Source organism: Coffea eugenioides, chromosome 1 (genome assembly GCF_003713205.1).
Source record: "Coffea eugenioides isolate CCC68of chromosome 1, Ceug_1.0, whole genome shotgun sequence".
Lineage (NCBI taxonomy): Eukaryota > Viridiplantae > Streptophyta > Magnoliopsida > Gentianales > Rubiaceae > Coffea > Coffea eugenioides.
The window spans coordinates 43,182,336-43,203,588 of NC_040035.1; the positions used below are offsets into that span (position 1 = coordinate 43,182,336).

Consider the following 21,253-nt stretch of genomic DNA (forward strand, 5'->3'; position numbering starts at 1 on the left):
TAGTTAAAGTTCAAAATTTTGTCGATGTTGCAACTTTATTTAGATGTAATAGAACATTTATCGGTTATTGGTTGCTTCATTCAACTATATTTGGTTAATACAAAAAATACATGACATGAGTTTGGATTCATATAAAATAAATTCAAAACGTGATATTTTTTATGAGGCGAGTATAGGCTATGTACTAACATGCAAGCCTAGCTTATTTGAACTTTGGTTTCAAAAGAGTGATATTTTATGCGAATTAAATTTGAACATGCTAAAACTCAGCTCACATAGCCCAATTGACAAGCTACGTATGAGAATAAAAATCATCACGTATTTCACTGGGAAAATGGAAAGGCCATGCTTGGATTGCTTGTTTCCGTCGGAAAATATTGTCGTTTTCCGTGATCACATTTCCCTATCACCTTTTTCCCTCACATATATCAAATCGCTACAGTAAGGTTGTGTTTGGATTGCATTTTCCGTCATTTTTCATGGAAAAATTACTCTAGCGATTTGATATATGTGAGGGAAAAAGGTGATAGGGAAATGTGATCACGGAAAACGACAATATTTTCCGACGGAAACAAGCAATCCAAGCATGGCTTAATTTTTCCATGAAAAATGACGGAAAATGCAATTCAAACACAACCTTTGATGAAAAATAATTACTCTTGGAATATGAAGGGATCTCTCTAATAAACAACTCATTTTGCTCCGTTGGCTCCCAGTTACTCAATGGGTCATTCGGATTGACAACGGCTTGTTGGCCCTTGGGCTTTTCATAGTATCTTAAAACCCTTCAGCACGTGGACTTTGATGACAGTTCGCATAAGTTCCTCCCCAACATCCCTCAGCTAAAGACATACTAATGGGTTAATGGGCATTGTGTACTGAAGGAAAAGACATACTGGGCCTCATCAAAGTCCATACTGTGGGCCACTAAACAGGCCAACCGGCGTCTTCTCTGTTTAATGACTCTTTACATTAATGTGCAAACTATGGTATAATCCTGGATTGTCTTTATTCCAAGCAAAATAGGTTCTCTCTACCTTTTTCATTTTTGAGTATTACAATTTTCTTTTTTTTTTGGTAATTAGAAATTCTAGAAAAGGGAATTTTACCCCATTTCAAGGTTAGGACAAATTCCTGCATATATTGCATGACTTAAATTTAACCAAATTCAGCATTTAAACTTAATGAATTTAGATTTTAACATATTTAGATGCGTTTGATAACAAAAAATATAACATCTGAATTAATTAAGTGACACTGAATTTTATAAACAAAATTTACTTCCAAAAAAAGTGGTAAAGTATTTACTTATATGCATTCAAATGTATTAGATTTAATACTTAACAACTTATATTTTTTAATGAATTCAAATTTCAGATTTCAAATATCAGTTTATCAGGCGCATCCTTAGAATATACGACATATTAATAAGAGATTGATGGTATTAAATGTTGAATCCAAACTTCTCCTATACAAAATTGAATGAAGTTTTTTACCTACATTTCTACCCATCTCATGGATGATTTTACAATTTCTCAATTTATGATAACGAGTCTTATCCCCTTAATAAAATTAAATTTCTACTTTAATTGCCTCTAAATTGTGTAACAAAAACTTGACATCAATCTTGGACTTGTCCAGTTATTTTTAGGTAAATGTTTCCTCATCTTAACATATTATTTACATTTTATTTACACACATTGACTTGTTTACATTATCAATATATTTTTTATTTTACATACATTATTTAAAAAGAAAGTACTATAATATTTTTTCAAAAAAATTATTCAAAACAATCTCCTGTTCAAATGCACTCTATGACTGATAGTGTTCTAGAAATCGTCAAATACCAAAGCTTTTTTTTTTTTTTTTTGGAAGCAATACTTAAGCTTTTACCTTGGTCAAACTCCAAAGAGACAGCGCGTGAAAGCGTCGAGGAACCAAATCAAAATTTTAAAGCGAAGTCACCCAACGAAACCACTCACGAACCCGCTGACCGTCACACTAGTTAGTCATAAATTCCTAATTGCTAATAAATTTTGAAGCTTGTACGGAAAAACAAAAAAAAAAGGGGAAAAAATTGATCAATTTTTTGGAGGAATAGATTAAAAAAATATTCGGAAAAAAAAGAAAAGCCAAAAGTTCAGAAATTCCACTACCACCATAATCATCAACATCGTCAACCCATCACCGAGTTAAAGAATCGGAATCCTCCTCTACTGGGGTAGAGAAAACACGCAATTATATAGCAACAAATCCCGTTCCGATCGTTTTGCAGGGGAATAGAGATAATCTGGTTTAAGGGTTTTACAGAAAAAAAAGAGGAAAAGGATGGAGAAAGTGATGAATATGATAAAGCCGAAGCCTAACCCGCAACAGTTATTGAGAGATTGGCAGCGTCGTCTCCGTCAAGAGTGTCGCAATATCGAGCGCCAAATCCGAGGTATATATGATGACTCTGATCATAAGATGTGATTACTGATCTGGGTTTTGCATTTCTTTTTTGGTGGGAAAAAAATTTGTTGGTTGATTGATTGGGGCGTTTTGTTTTGTGATTAGATATACAGAGAGAAGAGAAGAATGTGCAGAAAGCAATTAAAGAAGCAGCAAAGAGAAATGACATGGGTTCTGCCAAGGTATTGCTTTTTTCTTTTTCTTTTTCTTTTTTTGGTACACCAAGGTATTGCTTTTAGTAATTGTGCTTATTGTTTTATTTTTATCTATATTCTTACCATTTTGAATTTTAGTCGAGTATTCTGATAATTTACTGAATTTATGGGAACCATTGAATTTTACATGTGAAAGATCGATTTTTTTTTTTTTTCTATTTTGCATGATCTAGTGAATTTTTTTTATTGCCGTTTGTTGATTGTGTTTACAAAGTGATCCTACAGGACTGGTTGACTCAAATTTGCAGCAGAGACTGAATTTTGAAATGGATTTTGTGCAATGGAGACTAGGTGTAAATACTCCAGTTTTTGTGTAGTTTAGCTTGTTAATTGATTGATTCCCTTTTGTTAGATGAAAGAAAATTTTTGCTTATGCAGAGGTAAATGCTATTTACTGCACTTCATACTCTTAGGACTTGTGCTGCTTTGTGTTAACCCCTGCTGAAGTGGTGGTGCAATTCTCATGCAGTGCATCTGCTCTCAGTGATTAATTCTTTATGTTTGGTAACGATGGATTGATGGCTTGGCCAAGTCGTGCCACACAACCAGGTGTTAAAAGAGAAATTTTAAGTGCAGATGTCATAGTTGATAAAAATTAGATTTTTGTTTGGATTTGAGGCGAAATAGTACAATTTGATGTTTACAGCTTGCAATGATACAAAAATTATGGCAAGATGATTTTCTATTACATGGTTTTAGGAGTCAAAGGATTTTGGTTCATTGTTATTACAATATCCCTAGTCATCTGACTGAAAACTGAGTAGTGATCTAAGGTGTCACCTGGTGAGAATTTGAGGTTTCTTGATTGGTGTGTAGGAGAGTAGAGAATGTTTTTCCCTTTCTTAGGACTTCTGAATTTTGAGCTGTTGGACATTTTTCTTCATCCTGGTTTGGATGTTCCAAGAAATGTTTTTCAAATGAAGGAGTGTCTAAATGAAGTTTCTTGTGGCAGCTATCAAATGTATTTCACTTGTAAGGCCCAAAAACCCATCATTCACAATGCTTAGCTACAATTCATTTACAATCTTTCACATCATGAAACTGAGATGAGGTGAAATAATGTGTCAAAATGATTTTTGTATTGTTTGTCTGCAAAGTGTTCTTGTTGTGCACCAATTCTCTGGAACAGATTAGGAGCTGTATCAAGTGATTATGAGCAAAGTAAAAGGAGATGCTCTTTCAAGCTCTTTAGGAAGTTATTGAAGGGAAAAAAGACGTTTTTGGCTTGTTTTTCTACTAAACTGATATCCTTTCCCTTACCCAAAACCTTTAGTTTTGTACCTCATTGTCTGACATTTAAGTGGATGGATCAATGCTTGCCTTTGTAAGTCATTGATATGAATGCAGCTTCAATAGGATGCAATGCCCCATGAACTTAAACAGAAGAAGGTAGACTTTGAGATGTGGTGGAATTTTACACTTTTTTCTTTAGGTTGCTTGTAGCTGTATATTTCAGTTCATCTTCTGTATTCTCAATATCACATTGATTATGACATTTTGAGCTCTCTGTCATAGGTTATTACTGTTGTCATTGCGTGCTGTGTACTGTAGTAAATGAACAATTCGCAGCCTTTATTGATACATTCTTTCTCTTTTTGTACTCATCTCAGTCCCTTGCTAAAGAACTTGTGAGATCTAGAAAGACAGTGAACCGTCTTTACGAGAATAAGGCACAGATGAATTCAATATCAATGCATCTTGGAGAAAGTGTTGGTATGATCCTGCTTCTATTTTATGACTGTTCTTTCCTCTTGTATGTTTAGGTTTTATTGTGAACCAATATTCGTCTGTGTGCATTGAGTTGGTTTTGCATTCTTCACCTGGGAACTGGGTCTCATGTTTACTTGGCAAACAGCTGCAACCAATTGATATTGACTGATTATGTACTCCCGTCCCTCTTACCTTTTTTGGTGAGGAAAGAGGCCAGCTAAATTACAATATTGTTTGCAATAAGTTCACTAAATCATGATGGTATCATTAGAGTAAGAGATCCTGATGCTGGCTTAAACTGCATGAAGGAAAAGGACATTTGATTTAATAGCAGCTTATGGAGTTCACTTAAGTTCAAATGCTGTCAGCATTTAATAATCAATTACTCCGAAATTGGATCTTCGTTCTTTTCTGAATCTTGGGTCTGTTTGGATTGGTTTTCTTGAAAGAGTTTTATAAGATGGGTGAGAAGTGGGGATTGTTTGTAATTTTATTTGGAAATAAGTACACAGTTACTGGCCTGGCACGGTATGTAGACACAAAAACCTCTTTGAGTTAGCCACTGCATGAATGGTGCAAAATCTTAGAAACTTCACAGAGATTTTTGTAGTTTCCCAAATTCAGTTTCAAAATATGAATTTTTATACTTATCCAAGCATGTTCATTTGACTATAACATCCTACAAATTAGAAATCTTTCCCCTAAAAGATATTTTAAAGCACCCATATATAGTTGCTTGTTATGCTCTCTCTCTCTCTCTCTCTCTCTCTCTCTCCTCCCCCCCCCCTCTCTTTTCTCCCCTTGATTCCACAAGCCTACTTCATGATCAATTGTTATCTGACGATCTAAATGTATTTGAACTCCTTTCTACTTGTGGATCTTTGCATTAGCAGAAGTCATTTTTTTTTTAGTCTGCTTTGACTTTTCTAAATGTGTGTCTGTGTGACCGCTTCCTTTTCTTTTAACTTTGGATTCTGTTTTGCACCTATAAACCTCAAGTTTGAGCTTTCATTCACAATGGATCTTGCAGCCATTGCTCGCACTGTGGGACATTTATCAAAGAGTGCTGAGGTCATGAAGCTTGTCAATAATCTGATGAAGGCTCCTGAGGTGGCTATAACAATGCAAGAATTTAGTAAAGAAATGACCAAGGTAACGCATTGATTTGTGTCCTTGAAGCTGGTTGATCATTTTATTTTTTGTCCACCGACTGTTGACATGTGGATGGTTTGATATGCTAGACGTAACTTGCTTGTCGTGTTCATTTTTCTTATTGAACCATCAGTCATCTTTTACGCGTGGTGATCTTTTCAGATATATGGTGCTAGGCTTATCTATCCTTAGTATAGGAGTGCGCTTATAAATATCTTCAAAGACTCCAAATTTCTTGTGTTAAAGTGATAAAACTTAGTAGATTGTAATGCAAAACGTCGTAGTAGCAGCTGAAAGTTGAATTTGCTTGTCAACGCTTTGCAGTTGAGTCTATTGCATTGGTAAAAAGCAATTGTAGGCTAAAATCATGTCTAGGCTTTGTAATCTATTCCTACAATAAAAAGAAATTTTGTTTTAATTTCATCATACTTATTCCGAGATATGTTACTGCAGGCTGGTGTCATAGAAGAGCTTGTGAATGATGCCGTGGACAATGCCCTGGATTCAGAAGACATTGAAGAGGAGACTGAAGAAGAAGTTGATAAGGTCTTAACTGCTATTGCTGGTGAGACTGCTGCACAGCTTCCCGAAGCAGTCAGGAAGGAGAGGTTGAAGCAGCCTGCCCAGGAAGATGTAGAGGTACGAAACGACCCATACTTGATCTAATTCTTTGCCATGCTTGTTCCTTTCTCTTCTGAAATAAGTTAAAAGGAGAATTTCTTCTGGTGTCATGCTGCAGGAGGATGATGAGGAAGAGCTTGAAGAAATTAGGGCGCGTCTCGCCAAAGTTAGATCATAACTTGAACCTCACATTGTCTGCCCACATCCCTGTGTCCCTGAGAATGTAGAAGTATTGTATTGATTAATGCATGCCAACGTTTGAGATGCTGCAGCCGTATTCCTATCGCAGATCGGAAGACAGAAGTTGTGAAAAACATTACGTGTTGTACAAGAATGGGCTCTTGTTAGAAGGATAACCCTGGCTGTTGTGTATATATGATAATGCACGTTGCAAGTTTTTACCGAGAGTTCTCACCGTGCCCTTTGACCTTACGGGAGAATAACGATCTAAAATCTGGCATCACTTCCTAATGAAAAAAGCCTTAAATTCTGTAAAATTGGATTGTCGTACTCCAATGTCTTGTTAGTTTGTTGGCTTACCCCTCAATTCTGTAATACGCACCAGAATAAGTCTTATCCTTCTGCCAAATGAAGGCGCAGCATACACGACATGTTTGGAATAACAAAAAATGTACCGGGGAATTGGAATGCTTGAACCGACAAATCTTAGATTAAAAGAGACGCTTAATTTTGTCATTTACCAGAGACTTTAAGTTATTCCTATTATTATAACATATTAATAGGGAAATCAAGAGGAGGGATTGGCAGTTTTCCTTTTCAGTGAAGTGGCAACATTGCAGCTGGGGAGTACCAATTAACAACAACTTATTCTTGATTGAGCACTTTTGAAGCTAAAAAAAGTAACCAGGCCAATGCAGATGCTTCACTCTTTCGCTATGCATTCTTGCTTTCAGCTTAATTTGTCACCTACAAAATTCAGTCCTGTACCAATACTGGATAGCCTCAACCATTCTATTTTTGATGACAAGTGCACATAATGCTTGTAATTGATACTTTCAAAGCAATTTTTCGCAAGTAAATAAACGGTGACGCAAGAAGAGTTTTGCCCTCTTTGATGTCCACTAACTAAAAGGGCAGTTTATATTGCTTTTCTGCTTCTACTTTCAACAGGCAACTGGACAGGATTACATGGTAGTTAAAGACCTTTCTGAATTTTGGTCCTAAAGGTTACAAGATTTGTTCTGTTGACTTCTGTTTCCAAGTTCTAACTGCCTTTTAAGAATTTTTAGCCACAGTAGCTGTTTGGAAGACACCAATCTAATCAAGTTAGGTAAACGCAAAAAGTTTTTAGCTCGGTAGCAGTTTAAAAGAGACCAATGCAATCAAGTAGGTAAAGGTGGGCTAGTCCGTTTATGTATCGGGTTTGTTGACACAAAAGTGTAGTCTTGAAAGCCACTACAAGGGTCAAGCTTCAAAAATACCTTTGCTTAAACTAGCAATTTATAGACCATTATATCATGTCTTCAATTAGATTGCATTGCCTATAACAATAATTTCTGAGTGAGCATAAATTACTCTTTTTAAGGAGTCCACCTACACATAGTGACTGAAAAACACGATATTTCTAAATGATAGACATAAATAAAGTAATTTTTAAAATCATCTTTTAGTTTGTGTTTGTTGTTTAAGTGTAGAATTATTCTTTTTCTTGGTATGACACTTGAAGCCAATCTAATTTAAGCCAATCTTTAGCCTTTTTATGTGTGTGTTTTGTTACATGTACGACACTTTTCCTAATAAACATAAAACCTTCTACTTTTGGCAGTTATCTAGATCAATTTGATAGAACATGACAACCACTCATTAGGATTACATGAGTAATGTGATATTTATCTAAGAGGAGTAAGCCAAAAGAATAATCAGAGTAACATGATAACTGGAGATTCATTCATTGGGATTTCGTGAAGGCTTAAAAAAAAAAGCAAGCACGCAAGAAATATCATAAGAGCACCTTAACGTTGAATAAAGCAATTGGAGAAAACGATAAAGGACAACATGAGAAAGTTGAGGGGAGCTCAAACTGAAAGATGGCCTCATGTCAAATTATTGCCAATACACCATGTTCCAGTTGAAAACTTTCAGGAACTACATATAGCATAGATAGATAGAAGAGTTCGCTAATACAAGTTATCTCAATTGGTAAGAACGAATTACTTTCTCATAAAAGATTATGTATTGATAAATGATCTGTAAGAACTTCTATAAGTCACTTATGGTTCCGAGGACATGCTAGGTGATGGCCGAACTCACTCAAACTTTTTCTAAAAAGAACAGTTCGAAATAGAAAGTTGCCAAACGAACTAATTGAATACGGGCAGTTCTTGGTCATTGTGATCAAGATTGAAATATGATCACTGGAATTCATAACATCATTGATTTCTTGTTCATATGGAGGATGCATTTAATAAAGATTTACAAGCCCTTTTAATTCTGAAAGTCGCCGGTGCAATGGATACAATTTTTTTAAGTCATCTTGGACATTTGTTGGTTAGAATCTCAACTAATTTGTTCATAGATGTTCTAGTAGTCTGATTATATTCTAGTTACGGTTTGAGTTTAGAATGATAAGGGTTTGATTTTTTACTTATCAAAATTCTTTGACAGAATGCAATTAATATTCTTCCTCACATTTTGTTGCGCTTGATTAACCAATATCACGGACCCATTATTTCTTTTCTCCCCATTTTTTAAAAATCTTTTTATTATATATGTAGTGTCATCTTTCTATGTCATTATGCCTCCACCTGTTATCAGATAGTACATCATTATGAGCAAAAGCTCTTTGAACGAACCTATTAATTTTGATCATGACCACTAATCATGTTATATTTTCATTGAGAATTCATTAGTGGTTACTAAAATGGCTTTTTCATTTTTCCGTTTCCTATATGAGCTAATGCAGATTAACGTAACCCACACCTTCTCCCAAATAAAAGCCATTATTAATATATTAATTACAACTCCTTTTTTTTTTTTTTTCTGCATATGAAAGAACTAAGCTTTTGTTCATCTTTTTCAAGTTTTCATGAAAATGGGATGGCTGGCGTTGAAAATGGCTCTCCATCGCTTTGCCAGCTGAGACATTACCACTTGATATGGGTGGTGTAGCATCAAATAGAAATGAACATATGAAAGAATATCATTTGAGATAGTTCAAGGAGACATTTACTTGGACCTTTAAAGACCAAGAATGTAGTTCTTGAATGTGTGAACCAATTTATTCATGCATGGATCAGTAGATGCATTGTTTGGATTCAATGAAGCATCTCAGGTTGAGACTATAAGATCCAGTAACCAACAGCTCCTATGCATCTAATTCATAAAGTGCATTGATGATTATGTACTCCATAGAGTAAACTGCTTAACAACTCTTGGAATGTAGTGTAGATTTAGAAGAATTTGGTTGTGGGGCGTAAGGTGGGATGCACATTCTCTGTTGCTTTTCTTAGAGGGCAACCATAACAATCCTCATTTCACTCGAATGAACTTTTCACCATAGAAAATTGAAACTAGACAATGCATGAGCCATGAGCTACTGGCCTTCATAAGTTTTTTCCTATATTAATATCTGTTTTATAGAAATTAAAAACATAGAGCATAATAGCTAAAAATAACTTGAAAAATCTGAAAAGAAAGCGTAAGATAAAAAAACAAGGCAAAATCATTCAAAACATCTTTCACATTTTGCTAAATGAATTCTTTCGTCCTTCACTTTTAAATGGGTAGCTTTATATCCCTTACAAAATCAAGTCGGTAAACATTGTTCTTAACTTAGGTTTTCAACTACTTTTTACCTTGATTTCATCGCACAACCTACATATGATCATTGTTAAGGGACAAAAAAGCTATATCCCACTTGTAATTAAATAAATGACCTGATCTATATTTATTTCTGTCCCTAAAAAAAATAGAATCTGACCCAAATTATGTTCATTTTTCTCCTAAAAAAGTGGAGTTGGATCCAACTTATATTAATTTTTGCCACTAAAAAAAATCACTGTATATGCATCACATGGTGATTTCAGGTCTAAAAAGTCATCGAAAACTTAAGTTAGGACTAAATTTTACTAATTTAAATTTATAGGGGACGTAAAGTTAATATTTTAAAAGTAAAGAATGAAAAAATCCATTTAAAAAAAAATACAAGGGATGCTTTGAACAATTTTTTCAAAAAACAATAAAGTTAACTTTCATATTGGCCTTATAGTAGTTGAGGTAGTTTATCCATTTATCTCAAAACTAATGCTGCCATTGGCAAAAATGAAAGCCATTCTTCTGTCACCACATCCTATTTTAAATTATTTCTGTTTTGGCTTGATATGACCCCATACTTTTTTAAAAGTCTACAAGATCCCAAAAAGTTGTAAATCAATTCAAACAGCATCATAACTAACCGGCCGTTAGCATCCCCGCCAATTTCTTCCACTTTCTTCTCCCTCCTTTCCTTTCTTCTCATCTTTCTTTTTATCATCCCAACAGCCACGTACCAACTAATACAATGCACATTCCTTACTCAACTTTCTAACTTGTAAGCCTGAAAATCTATATAAATTCATCCCATCGATCGAAGCTCATAATTCAGTTTCCTCCCAAGAAAACCAACATTCCAAGACATTATGGCCTTTCCTCTTTTTCTTTCTCTTTTTCAGCTCCTTTTGATCACTTCTCCAACCTTAATTCCTTTTGCATATGCTAACGAAAGTCATCGGAAACTTTCCTTGTCCTCTTCAACCTTAAATTTCCCAAAAGCTCAGGCTGAAAGGCTCATTAGACAACTTAACTTGTTCCCTGAGCTTGAAATCAACATCTCCCCTGGTCGTCCTGGTAACTTGTCTGGATCAAGAATTGTCGAAAAGCAATTTAGTTTATCTTGTCTTGGTGATTCTGGGGCCACAGTTGAAGACTTGGGCCATCATGCAGGGTATTATAAACTTCAACATTCCAAGGATGCAAGGTATAGTAGTACTCTCTGATCCATGGCTCCGTTGTCTACTTGTCTCTGTTCACAATCAAATTAAATATAGAGCTATTATATGAGGTTATACTAAATGGGGTCATTGGATTGAAAGATTGGACAGCTTCATAGTTTTTTTTTTTATTACAGGGTACTAGTTCTTATCTTGTTAAGACAATGTGAAAATTGTTTATGATTGGTGGATTTCCTGACTTTCTGAGGTTGAATGGCGGTCTACGTGGCAGCTCTTATTTTCTCCTGCTATGTTCTTAGCTGTGATGGTTTAGACTTGAAAGTGTTAAGAAGCTTGCATGCGCATCTACTAGTTCAATTTCCTTTCAACGTGCCTTTACATCAGCAGAGTCGATTTTTTTTTTGACTGGCATTTGAGATGATTCAAGAATCATTGTATTTTCCTTCAAAAAAAAAAAAAGAATCATTGTATTTGGTGGTTATGTTCATTTATTACTGTTGGCAAGTTGGTAGAGTGCATAACTGCAACATGTACCAGTACATTCTTGGTTAGGACTTGGGAAGATAATTCTTCCACTTCATTCTTTAGACTGGTGCCAAAGAAATTTGATCTCTGGATTAAAAATGATATGCAGGATGTTCTACCTTTTCTTTGAATCCCGTAAAAGCAAGAGCGACCCTGTTGTTATTTGGTTGACTGGAGGACCAGGATGCAGTAGTGAACTAGCTTTGTTCTATGAAAATGGCCCTTTCAAGATTGCAAACAATCTGTCTCTGATATGGAATGATTATGGATGGGACAAGGTACTTTTACCCTTCCAATTAGCCTACGAATTCTATCAAAGGCTCAAAATGTTCGTATCTTTTCAAGTCTTAATTGGCTAGCAAATCAGTTCCCTTGCTTGATTTTCCCAATGCTGGCGTTGAAAATTTTTGTTATATTGCTAGTAATCCTTGCAGTGTTACATAAATTGTGATACTGATGTATGTTTTGGCTGACAGTTGTCAAAGGAAGGGTCTCTTTCACGACCATCTGAATTTTGTCCCATTGAAATCTATATTCAACCTTACACCATTTATGGTACTGGAAACACAATCTCTGGTAGTAAAGCAATGTCTGGCAATGGAATTTTTACGTACCAAACTCTGATGGTTGATCCAAGCCTGCAAATTGTGAACTACATGAAGCTGCAAAAATATCTTGCATTTTCCGGAAAAACATTTCTCATTGGCAGAATCTACTAGTTACTAGTCTATTTGACTTTTTTCTCTTCTTACTGTTGGAGCAGAAAACTGAGTACCTGCAATCGTGGTAGGTATTGTTATCTCCTATAGTAAATAGTAGAATTTACCGCAAGTGTCATTTTTGGCAGGTATCAAACATTATATTTGTCGACCAGCCAATTGGAACAGGATTCAGTTATAGTTCTGATAAAAGCGACATCCGCCACAATGAAGAGGAAGTCAGCAATGATTTGTACGACTTCCTTCAGGTTGGCTTTTCTCTCTTTTCATTTATTGCTTTTGGAAAATCTTAGAGTGTTCATCCGCCAAAATCAAGTGTTGACATTTTTTGCCACTAACTTTTCAACTCATCAAAAATTGCATAGTACTCTGGACGGCTCATTATGTGAATGTAGCGTATCTTTGTCTACCATCAAAATTGTTTCAACAAACTACAAAACCATCTCAATTTTACAGGGATGTAAAAGCCTTTTCTATCATTCATACAAAAATTTTTTCATTTTGATTCGGTCGGTCAGACTTGTTCACATAGAATAATAAAGTCAGTGATGCTATTATTCTACATCCTTAATGATAAATCTGAACTGCTTAGAAAGGTAAAGCCTGGCCTAAGTTGGGCTAATTGATCTTCTGCATCAGGCATTTTTTGAGGAGCACCCTCAATATGCAAAGAATGACTTCTATATAACTGGAGAATCATATGCTGGGCACTACATCCCTGCTTTTGCCTCTCGAATTCAAAGAGGAAACAAAGGCAAGGAAGGAACTGGTATTAACCTCAAGGTCTGTCTAAATCTCAGGTTTTTTTGGGTTCCTTCCATTCTTTCTGGTCTGAAGGCCATAGTTAATTAATGGTTGGGCTTGAACAGGGTATTGCAATTGGCAATGGACTCACTAATCCAGAAATCCAGTATCAAGCATACACCCAATATGCTTTGGACAATAAATTGATTACACAGGCAGATGCCAACACGTTAAGCCCCCTGGTGTCACAATGCCAACAGGCAATTAAATCTTGTGGTAATTCTCAATTTCATTCCTCTCTGGTCATGCTGTATATCTTACCCCTCCATCCCCAGCCAAGAAATAGAAAAACGAAACTAAAGAAGAGACAAGAGATTCTCAAAAAAGGGTTCATGAATTTGCGCTCAGTAGTCATTAGTTAATAGTTGATGGTTCAAATTTGGAATAATTTTTTTTTTTGTGAATGAAAATCCACATTTGATTTTTAATAGAGAGTGCGAGAAGTTGACCATTTTGAGATCCTATATACTAGACAAGACCAGGGCAAATCAACTCCAATCGAAACAAAGATTTCTTCTAAGAAAGAACAAAAGTATTAAGAAAAATAGATGTCAAGATGCAAGTACAATAATTAAAGATAAAAAGAAAAAGCATTTAAGTAATACGGGACAAATTAATTTCATCAATTTTGTATCATTTTGGTGGCATGACCGGGTGGTATACGTGTTTATTAAACACAGCTCTCCTCATATTTGTATTAGAAACTTCACATATGTAGTATCATAATAATGGTAGAAATTGAATCAGTTTTTCATTTTGACATTCTCTACAAGTTTCTGTAAGTTTAAAAATTTAAGTGGCGGAATCTTTTCTAGGAATGTTTTATAAATTCCCTTTCATTTGCATCCCTTACAAATTTCAATAGAACAAGACTAAAGAAGACCTTCGATCTGATTATGCCTTTAGTAGTTTGAACACTAACAGTAGAAGTTTCACGTCAGGCCCTGATGGTGGAACTTCCTGTAGGCAAGCATATAGTACTTGCAATGGCCTCTTCAACAGTATATTGGAAATCGCTGGCAACATAAACGTAAGCAAGCGAATTTTTTGATTATAGAGTATCGCAAAGCATTAAAGAAAGTGGTGCACGAACAATTTTCTCATCTAATTAACATGGCATTTTTCTTGGAGCTGCAGTACTATGATATCCGAAAGCAGTGTATTTCTAATCTATGTTACGACTTTTCGAACATGGAAAAATTCCTCAATGAGAAATCAGTCAGAGATGCACTGGGTGTTGGGGATATTGAATTTGTGTCATGCAGTGGAGACGTGTACCAAGCACTGATCACAGACTGGATGAGGAATCTTGAAGTTGGTGTTCCAGCATTCCTGGAAGATGGAGTCAAGGTACTTGTATATGCTGGGGAGTGTGATCTCATCTGCAACTGGCTTGGTAAGCTTCTTCACTCATCTGAAATTTTGTACAATTTGAAAGATGGATACATTCAGTTTTAAATCATGCAATTTTTAACTCTGGACAGGAAACTCAAGATGGGTTCATGCTATTGAGTGGTCTGGGCAGAAAGATTTTGAAGCAGCTCCAGATGTTCCATTTGTAGTAGATAGTGTCGAAGCTGGATTACACAAGGGCCATGGACCTCTGTCTTTTCTTAAGGTCCATGATGCTGGTCACATGGTTCCAATGGATCAACCAAAAGCATCATTGGTTATGATAGAGAAGTGGATGCAGGGCACACTTCCAGTGACTGGGATAGCAGATAAGCTGAGCACCCAGTGATTTATGCCTAACTACACAATTGACTTCAACTGCTGCTTCACTATCTTTCAGCAATTTTGGGAGTTTATTGGGATGATATATTCTTTCTGAGCATAAGTTGCAGAAAACTCCAATTGAATACAATATTATAGTCAATTTTCATACCATTCTTGCATTATTTAGTTTGAGAAATTTGGATGAGATAGAGCTTATGATCATCATCCCATAAAGTATCAACATCGATCTTTTGGTCTTAATTCTTGATGGGGAAAGCAGTTTGCTAGTCAACAAATAATTTGAAGCTGATACTAGTATGCTAAACATCTTTTCAGATGGGCTGTCATAATCTCTTCCTGTGTTTCTAATTTCTAAAACATGAAAAAACAAGAAAGAGAATCAATCTAGAATTATAAAAATATATACATGCAAGGCCCTAGGAACTCAAAATAACTCTTAAATTTGAGAAACCAAGAAAATTAAGTACCAAAGCAATACGCAGCAACGTAAATCCGGAAGCCTCAAAGGAAAAATCATAAGCAGCAAAAACGCAAGGAAAAGCTCCAAGTCCGGGGCAAAACTACTCTTTAGCGAAACAAACTTGATGGCTGTTTTGCAGCACAAAACCTGCGAGCCTTAAAACCTACTATACGATGTAAACACAGCTTTCTAGGAGTTCAAGACCAACCACGAAACCAATTCCTAAACGACATCCATCAATTGAACCCAAGGTCATTTGACTTATGATATTGATACCCCACATGATAAAAACACCAATTTGATAATTAGAAATACAGAATCTTGAATGGGTTGGTTTAGTAATTCCAAACAAAGACATCCACTTATTCATTAAAAGAGCTGTACAGTTGACAACCTCTATCACTTGTTTGTGATTATGTGCAATCAGGCACAAGAACTCGTACAATCCGACAATGTACTTGTGTTGTCTAACAGCAAATATGTTAAAATATTTTACTATAGAGTAGATAGCTCCTGAACCATTAATTGGCAGAAATCATCCATCAAAATAAATGAACTGGCTTTTGATGAATGACACAAGTATGAAATTCTTCTTTATAGATGCATGGCTCATTCGTACTACCGCTATTATAGATTGCTACTAAAAACACTGTTAAGTTCAAGCACATTTTCTTTAGCAGATTTAGAATTTGCCAACTGTGAGACAGCCAGCTACTAATCATTAATCAAGATTATACCACTAATGTTTAACATTATCATCATTGTCCAAGAAAAGTATCTAATCTGAAACATGCATGAAACATGGTGTAATTGGTCGCAGCATTTATACGTATGACAAGGAATCCTACCATTGATGGTATGAATCATCAGTGGAAAATAAAAGAGGGATACGGGAATCCCAATTTTTTGTGATGCCTGAACCTTATGAATGGAAAGTCATACAACTGCAAACAACTCGTGCAACAAAATTTATGATAGGTCATTACCATTCACGGTTAAGCTGGTACGACAATTTCTTAATCTGTTTTTGTCTCTTGGTTTGTCAATCATACTCAATTAAAAGTCTGAAAAATGTCTAAAAATGGTTTGCATTAATCTATGACTATAATCCCAACTAAGAGGGCTAGGAATTCCTCGAGAGAGGAGGGCCAGAAATGAGAGAGCTTAGAGGCGTGATTCACGGTGCAGAACTAAAAATTGCGGCTAGATGGGTGAAATTTTACACTAAAACCTGGCAAAGACGTGATCCATGATCGCTAATGTTTCACGCCTTCAATTGCGGGTTATTTTTGAGGAGAAGTAGGGTAGATGGTCATTTTAAGAGAAAAATCGCGCCGGATATTCAACGTGGCTGATTCAGAATACAAAATTACCATACAACAATTTACATTTTTCCAAGTCATTGTAGATTTTTCTATCGGCTACATTTGTAGGAACTCATAATTATTGCCCCTTAGCAATATTTTTTTCCCTATTTATTATATTTTTCCTTTTAAGAAATTAACACCTGCCACCTTTATACCTTGTCACTTAAGCAACACTTGGCACAAATTAATCCCACCAATTATTGCGGATACAATTGGATTTGGGAGACGGATAAACGGAGATCTGTTGTATTGATTGGTGTTTTGTTCTTTAATTTAATTGCTTTACTGACGAGTGACCACACTAATAGACTAATTCAAAATCCCAATGATCGATGAAAGCACTATAAATATATATAAACCCACAATCATCACTAACCGAAAAAGCCGTTTCACATATTCACTTCTTCTCCTCCCACACAAATCATCTCTACAATACAAGAACCAATCCAGAAAGCCATCATGGTAGTATCAGTCTTTCCTTCCTCACTTTCTTTCTCTCCTTATTCTCCTTCATTCAGCAGTACTTCTCCAACCTTTTCAATTCGAGCGACAAGAAATGACCATAATCTCTTAAAGCCGTCTTCAACGTTAAACTTCCCCAAGAAACCCATATGACTCGGCGATCTCAAACCCAAGCAAATCCCGCCCATCCCGCCCATTTTGCCACCTCTAATAAATATATATAAACCCACAATCATCACTAACCGAAAAAGCCGTTTCACATATTCACTTCTTCTCCTCCCACACAAATCATCTCTACAATACAAGAACCAATCCAGAAAGCCATCATGGTAGTATCATCTTTCCTTCCTCACTTTCTTTCTCTCCTTATTCTCCTTCTCAGCAGTCCTTCTCCAACCTTTTCAATTCGAGCGACAAGAAATGACCAAAATCTCTTGCCGTCTTCAACGTTAAACTTCCCCAAGAAACAGGCGGAAAAGTTGATCAGGGAACTCAACTTGTTTCCTGAACACGACATCAACATTAACACCGGGAATAACTCGGCCGCCGCCGCCACGAGTGTTGTTGAAAAGCGTTTAAACCTCCCCGTTCTCGGTGATTCTGGGGCAACTGTTCAAGACTTGGGACACCATGCTGGTTATTTTCGGCTTCCCGACACTAAAGCTGCAAGGTACATAATTGTATGATTAACACACTATTAAAGTGATGTTTATTTCGGGGCTATACAAAATGTCTTAGTTAAAAAGATTTAATTAGTTAAATAACTGAGTTTATGGTTGTCATTTTTGATTATGACATGTTTGTTTGATTATGATTCATGACTCGTGAGCATTATTGTCCCCACTCCCCAGATTAAGAGGTTACAATAAGAGCAGGATTAGCTAGGCTAAGTGGGGTGGTGGATGTAGAAATAGTAGGACAACTGAACATGATCACATTCTTTTATACATATTGTTAAAAGGTCTCTAGGTGATTCTGATGGGATGTTGTGTTTGATTAGGTTCATAGTTCTATGATGGTTTGTCAAACTAGTGCTTTCCTAGTCATGAAACACCCGCTCTAGATTAAGTTAAAATTTCAGCCTATATTCTACTCTAAAATGTTTAGTTTTATCACTTTTATGAACCTGTCTCTTTCTAGTCCAATAAAATAGTATTAGGCCACATTGGGTTCTTAATTAAGCATTTTATTTTTGAAATCGGTTCATATTACAAGGGAAAGAAAATCGTTAATCATTGGATTATAATATTCCATTCTTGCACTATTGACATCAGTCACTTTTGATTAATTAATTGTCTTTTGTCCCCCCTCGAGAATTCGGCTCGTGACTAAATATTTGCCAGTTCGTCTACGCTACCCTCTATGGATCCACTAGACCAGCATAGCTATGTTTTGACAAAAAATGGATTAATTGTCAATGTACCAACTGAGTTTCTGCCATTTCAATCATTTGATTTGGCATGTAAAAAAGAACTTTTGAAGATTTGCATATAAGCACAAAATGGTTTGTATTGCTACCTTTTTCTGCATGACAGAAAAATTAAATTTAAAAAAAGGACCAATACATGTAATATTATATCAGTACATGTTGTGCTATTCGGTACAAACAATTGTTTAAGCAACTTGATGGATTAAAGAAGCAAATTTGCTGGGAAGCTTCCAAAACTAATAATGGTTATTTGGTTTGCAGGATGTTCTACTTTTTCTTTGAATCGCGGAAGGATAAGACTGATCCTGTGGTTATTTGGTTGACGGGAGGACCAGGATGTGGATGTGAATTAGCATTGTTTTATGAAAATGGCCCTTTCAAGATAGCAAACAACCTCTCCCTCGTCTGGAACAATTTTGGTTGGGACAAGGTATTCGATCCTATCTTCCACTTAACCCTTTCATTTTTATCCAATTCTTTGATCATATTATTCATGTACGAATTGTCGTTAACTTGGTCTAGAAAATATATGTATCTAGAGGAGCTTCTTCATAGAATCTTTTGGTTCTCAGAACAAGACTATGACAATGGTATTGCATTTTCGAAGTAACGCCAGAATAGGCAATTAAAGAGCCCAAAAAAAAAAAGATCATGCTGTATATTCTCATGGTAGAAAGTCTTGGCAGGTATCAAACCTCATATATGTCGACCAGCCAACTGGGACTGGTTTTAGTTACAGTTCAAGCGAGGAAGACGTTCGCCATGATGAATTTGGTGTCAGCAATGATCTATACAATTTTTTGCAGGTTGGGTTCTTCTTATTTCTATCTGCTTTTCTTGGAAATTGAATGATGTAAAACATTTCCCAATCGAAAATGAATTTTTATCATTTGCAATTGTCTTTCCATTTCAAATTTATGTTCAATAATGAGTCAGTGATTTGGCACCAAAAAATCATGGCCTAGATTGGACTAATATGAATGATTGCTCCTCTATCACAGGCCTTTTTCAAGCAGCATCCTGAATATGCCAAGAACGACTTCTACATAACGGGGGAATCGTATGCAGGGCATTATATCCCTGCTCTTGCTTCCCGAGTCCTACAGGGAAACAAAAACAAAGAAGGAACTTATATAAACTTGAAGGTGCGTCCCAAAATTCATCAAATTTTAGCTACCCAACTTTGCCCTTGATTTGGATTTGACTGGCAGAATATACATATAATTGATCAGGGTTTGGCAATTGGTAATGGGCTTACCAATCCAGGAATCCAGTACAAAGCTTACCCCGATTATGCTTTGGATATGAAAGTAATCTCTCAATCAGATTACAACACCTTGCAGAAGTCTGTGGCAGACTGTGATAAGGCATTAAAACCTTGTGGTAATTTCTAACCTCTGGTTCATCTTAATTAGTTTTCTAGATGCATAGTATCAAGAAAATAAGACATAGCAATGCCAATGTTTTTGAATCATTATGTGTCAAAGTTATCGAATTTGTAATCTTATGGCAGGCACTAATGGTGAAAATTCTTGTGTGACTGCGTTTCAAGTTTGTGAAAGTATCTTCAACGACATACTATCAATTGCCTTTGGTTTAAATGTGAGAAAGAAAATTTGTTTTGTTATTTAGATCATTAAGAATCAGTGGCATGGCTTTGGGCCTAAAGCTAACTGTCATTGCTTTGATCTTTGAACTTTGCAGTACTATGATATCAGAAAAGAATGTGAGGGCGATCTATGCTATGATTTCTCAAACGTGGAGCATTTTTTGAGCCAGCAATCAGTTAAAAGTGCTCTAGGAGTTGGAAACATTGAATTCGTTTCCTGCAGTACAACGGTGCATCAGGAGATGATCACAGACATCATGAGAAATCTTGAAGTTGGCGTTCCAGCATTGCTGGAGGCTGGAATCAACTTGCTCGTCTACGCCGGGGAGTATGATCTAATATGCAATTGGCTTGGTAAGCTCCAAGATTCATCGATGATTTAGCCGATATGATTTGGCCAAGAATTGAAGTAATTAATTCGACAAACATGATGGCTTTTTGACATTGAGCAGGGAACTCCAGATGGGTTGAGGCTATGGAATGGTCAGGACAGAAGAATTACTCAGCAGCTCCTACTGTTCCATTTACAGTAGACGGTTCGGAGGCAGGATTGCAAAAAAAGTATGGACCATTGATCTTTCTCAAAGTACACAATGCTGGCCACTTGGTTCCCATGGATCAGCCAGAAGCGGCATTGGATATGATACAGAGGTGGCTACAAGGCAAACTCTGAAAGGTCCAGTGCTCAGTCTGGGCTCTCCATCGAGACACTAGTTGATGGATTACCTGAAACACAAGCAGAAATGCTTCATCACAATCTTTGTACTGATATATTTATGCAATTGGGAATGGAAGTCAAGCAGATATAAAAATAGATATAAAGATCATGACAGCATGCATTACTGATCCCCAAACTCAGACAGGGAAGTACGCCACTCACGTTAATCTGATCATGGTTCTTACCAAAATGAGAATAATTTGACAATACAATCAGGTCGAGTTCCAAAATCCGAGAGGCACAAGTGAAATGAAATCTGCCCAAAACCAATCATTCCCCGATTGAAACAAAAATATCAAGCCCCGAAGATGATTCTCATTCT

The 21,253-nt window shown here is 36.0% G+C and overlaps 3 protein-coding genes across 3 annotated transcripts; all 3 read left to right on the forward strand.

Annotated features, from left to right (window-relative positions):
- The first annotated feature begins 2,105 nt into the window (after positions 1 to 2,105).
- Positions 2,106 to 6,649, forward strand: LOC113764058 (vacuolar protein sorting-associated protein 24 homolog 1). The gene is made up of 6 exons (XM_027308099.1): positions 2,106 to 2,443; positions 2,560 to 2,636; positions 4,280 to 4,382; positions 5,410 to 5,531; positions 5,985 to 6,170; positions 6,271 to 6,649. The coding sequence occupies exons 1-6, from the start codon at positions 2,332 to 2,334 to the stop codon at positions 6,328 to 6,330; spliced, it is 660 nt and encodes a 219-aa protein (XP_027163900.1). The 5' UTR covers positions 2,106 to 2,331; the 3' UTR covers positions 6,331 to 6,649.
- A 4,092-nt stretch (positions 6,650 to 10,741) lies between these two features.
- LOC113764049 (serine carboxypeptidase-like) lies at positions 10,742 to 15,126 on the forward strand. The gene is made up of 8 exons (XM_027308088.1): positions 10,742 to 11,127; positions 11,736 to 11,904; positions 12,474 to 12,593; positions 12,985 to 13,128; positions 13,215 to 13,365; positions 14,091 to 14,179; positions 14,287 to 14,545; positions 14,634 to 15,126. The coding sequence occupies exons 1-8, from the start codon at positions 10,790 to 10,792 to the stop codon at positions 14,888 to 14,890; spliced, it is 1,527 nt and encodes a 508-aa protein (XP_027163889.1). The 5' UTR covers positions 10,742 to 10,789; the 3' UTR covers positions 14,891 to 15,126.
- A 2,326-nt stretch (positions 15,127 to 17,452) lies between these two features.
- On the forward strand, positions 17,453 to 21,040 carry LOC113765356 (serine carboxypeptidase-like). Its single transcript, XM_027309539.1, has 8 exons — positions 17,453 to 17,845; positions 18,866 to 19,034; positions 19,291 to 19,410; positions 19,606 to 19,749; positions 19,837 to 19,987; positions 20,118 to 20,206; positions 20,309 to 20,567; positions 20,666 to 21,040. The coding sequence occupies exons 1-8, from the start codon at positions 17,502 to 17,504 to the stop codon at positions 20,884 to 20,886; spliced, it is 1,497 nt and encodes a 498-aa protein (XP_027165340.1). The 5' UTR covers positions 17,453 to 17,501; the 3' UTR covers positions 20,887 to 21,040.
- The last annotated feature ends 213 nt before the right edge of the window (positions 21,041 to 21,253 follow it).

Excerpts from the sequence above, each read along its gene's own strand:
- LOC113764058 (XM_027308099.1), top strand. The coding sequence starts at position 2,332 with ATGGAGAAAGTGATGAATATGATAAAGCCGAAGCCTAACCCGCAACAG. Across the intron at positions 2,637-4,279 it reads ATGACATGGGTTCTGCCAAG|TCCCTTGCTAAAGAACTTGT; the intron begins GTATTGCTTTTT and ends TACTCATCTCAG. Across the intron at positions 6,171-6,270 it reads CTGCCCAGGAAGATGTAGAG|GAGGATGATGAGGAAGAGCT; the intron begins GTACGAAACGAC and ends GTCATGCTGCAG.
- LOC113764049 (XM_027308088.1), top strand. The coding sequence starts at position 10,790 with ATGGCCTTTCCTCTTTTTCTTTCTCTTTTTCAGCTCCTTTTGATCACT. Across the intron at positions 11,128-11,735 it reads CAACATTCCAAGGATGCAAG|GATGTTCTACCTTTTCTTTG; the intron begins GTATAGTAGTAC and ends AATGATATGCAG. Across the intron at positions 12,594-12,984 it reads ATTTGTACGACTTCCTTCAG|GCATTTTTTGAGGAGCACCC; the intron begins GTTGGCTTTTCT and ends CTTCTGCATCAG.
- LOC113765356 (XM_027309539.1), top strand. The coding sequence starts at position 17,502 with ATGGTAGTATCATCTTTCCTTCCTCACTTTCTTTCTCTCCTTATTCTC. Across the intron at positions 19,411-19,605 it reads ATCTATACAATTTTTTGCAG|GCCTTTTTCAAGCAGCATCC; the intron begins GTTGGGTTCTTC and ends CCTCTATCACAG. Across the intron at positions 20,207-20,308 it reads CAATTGCCTTTGGTTTAAAT|TACTATGATATCAGAAAAGA; the intron begins GTGAGAAAGAAA and ends TGAACTTTGCAG.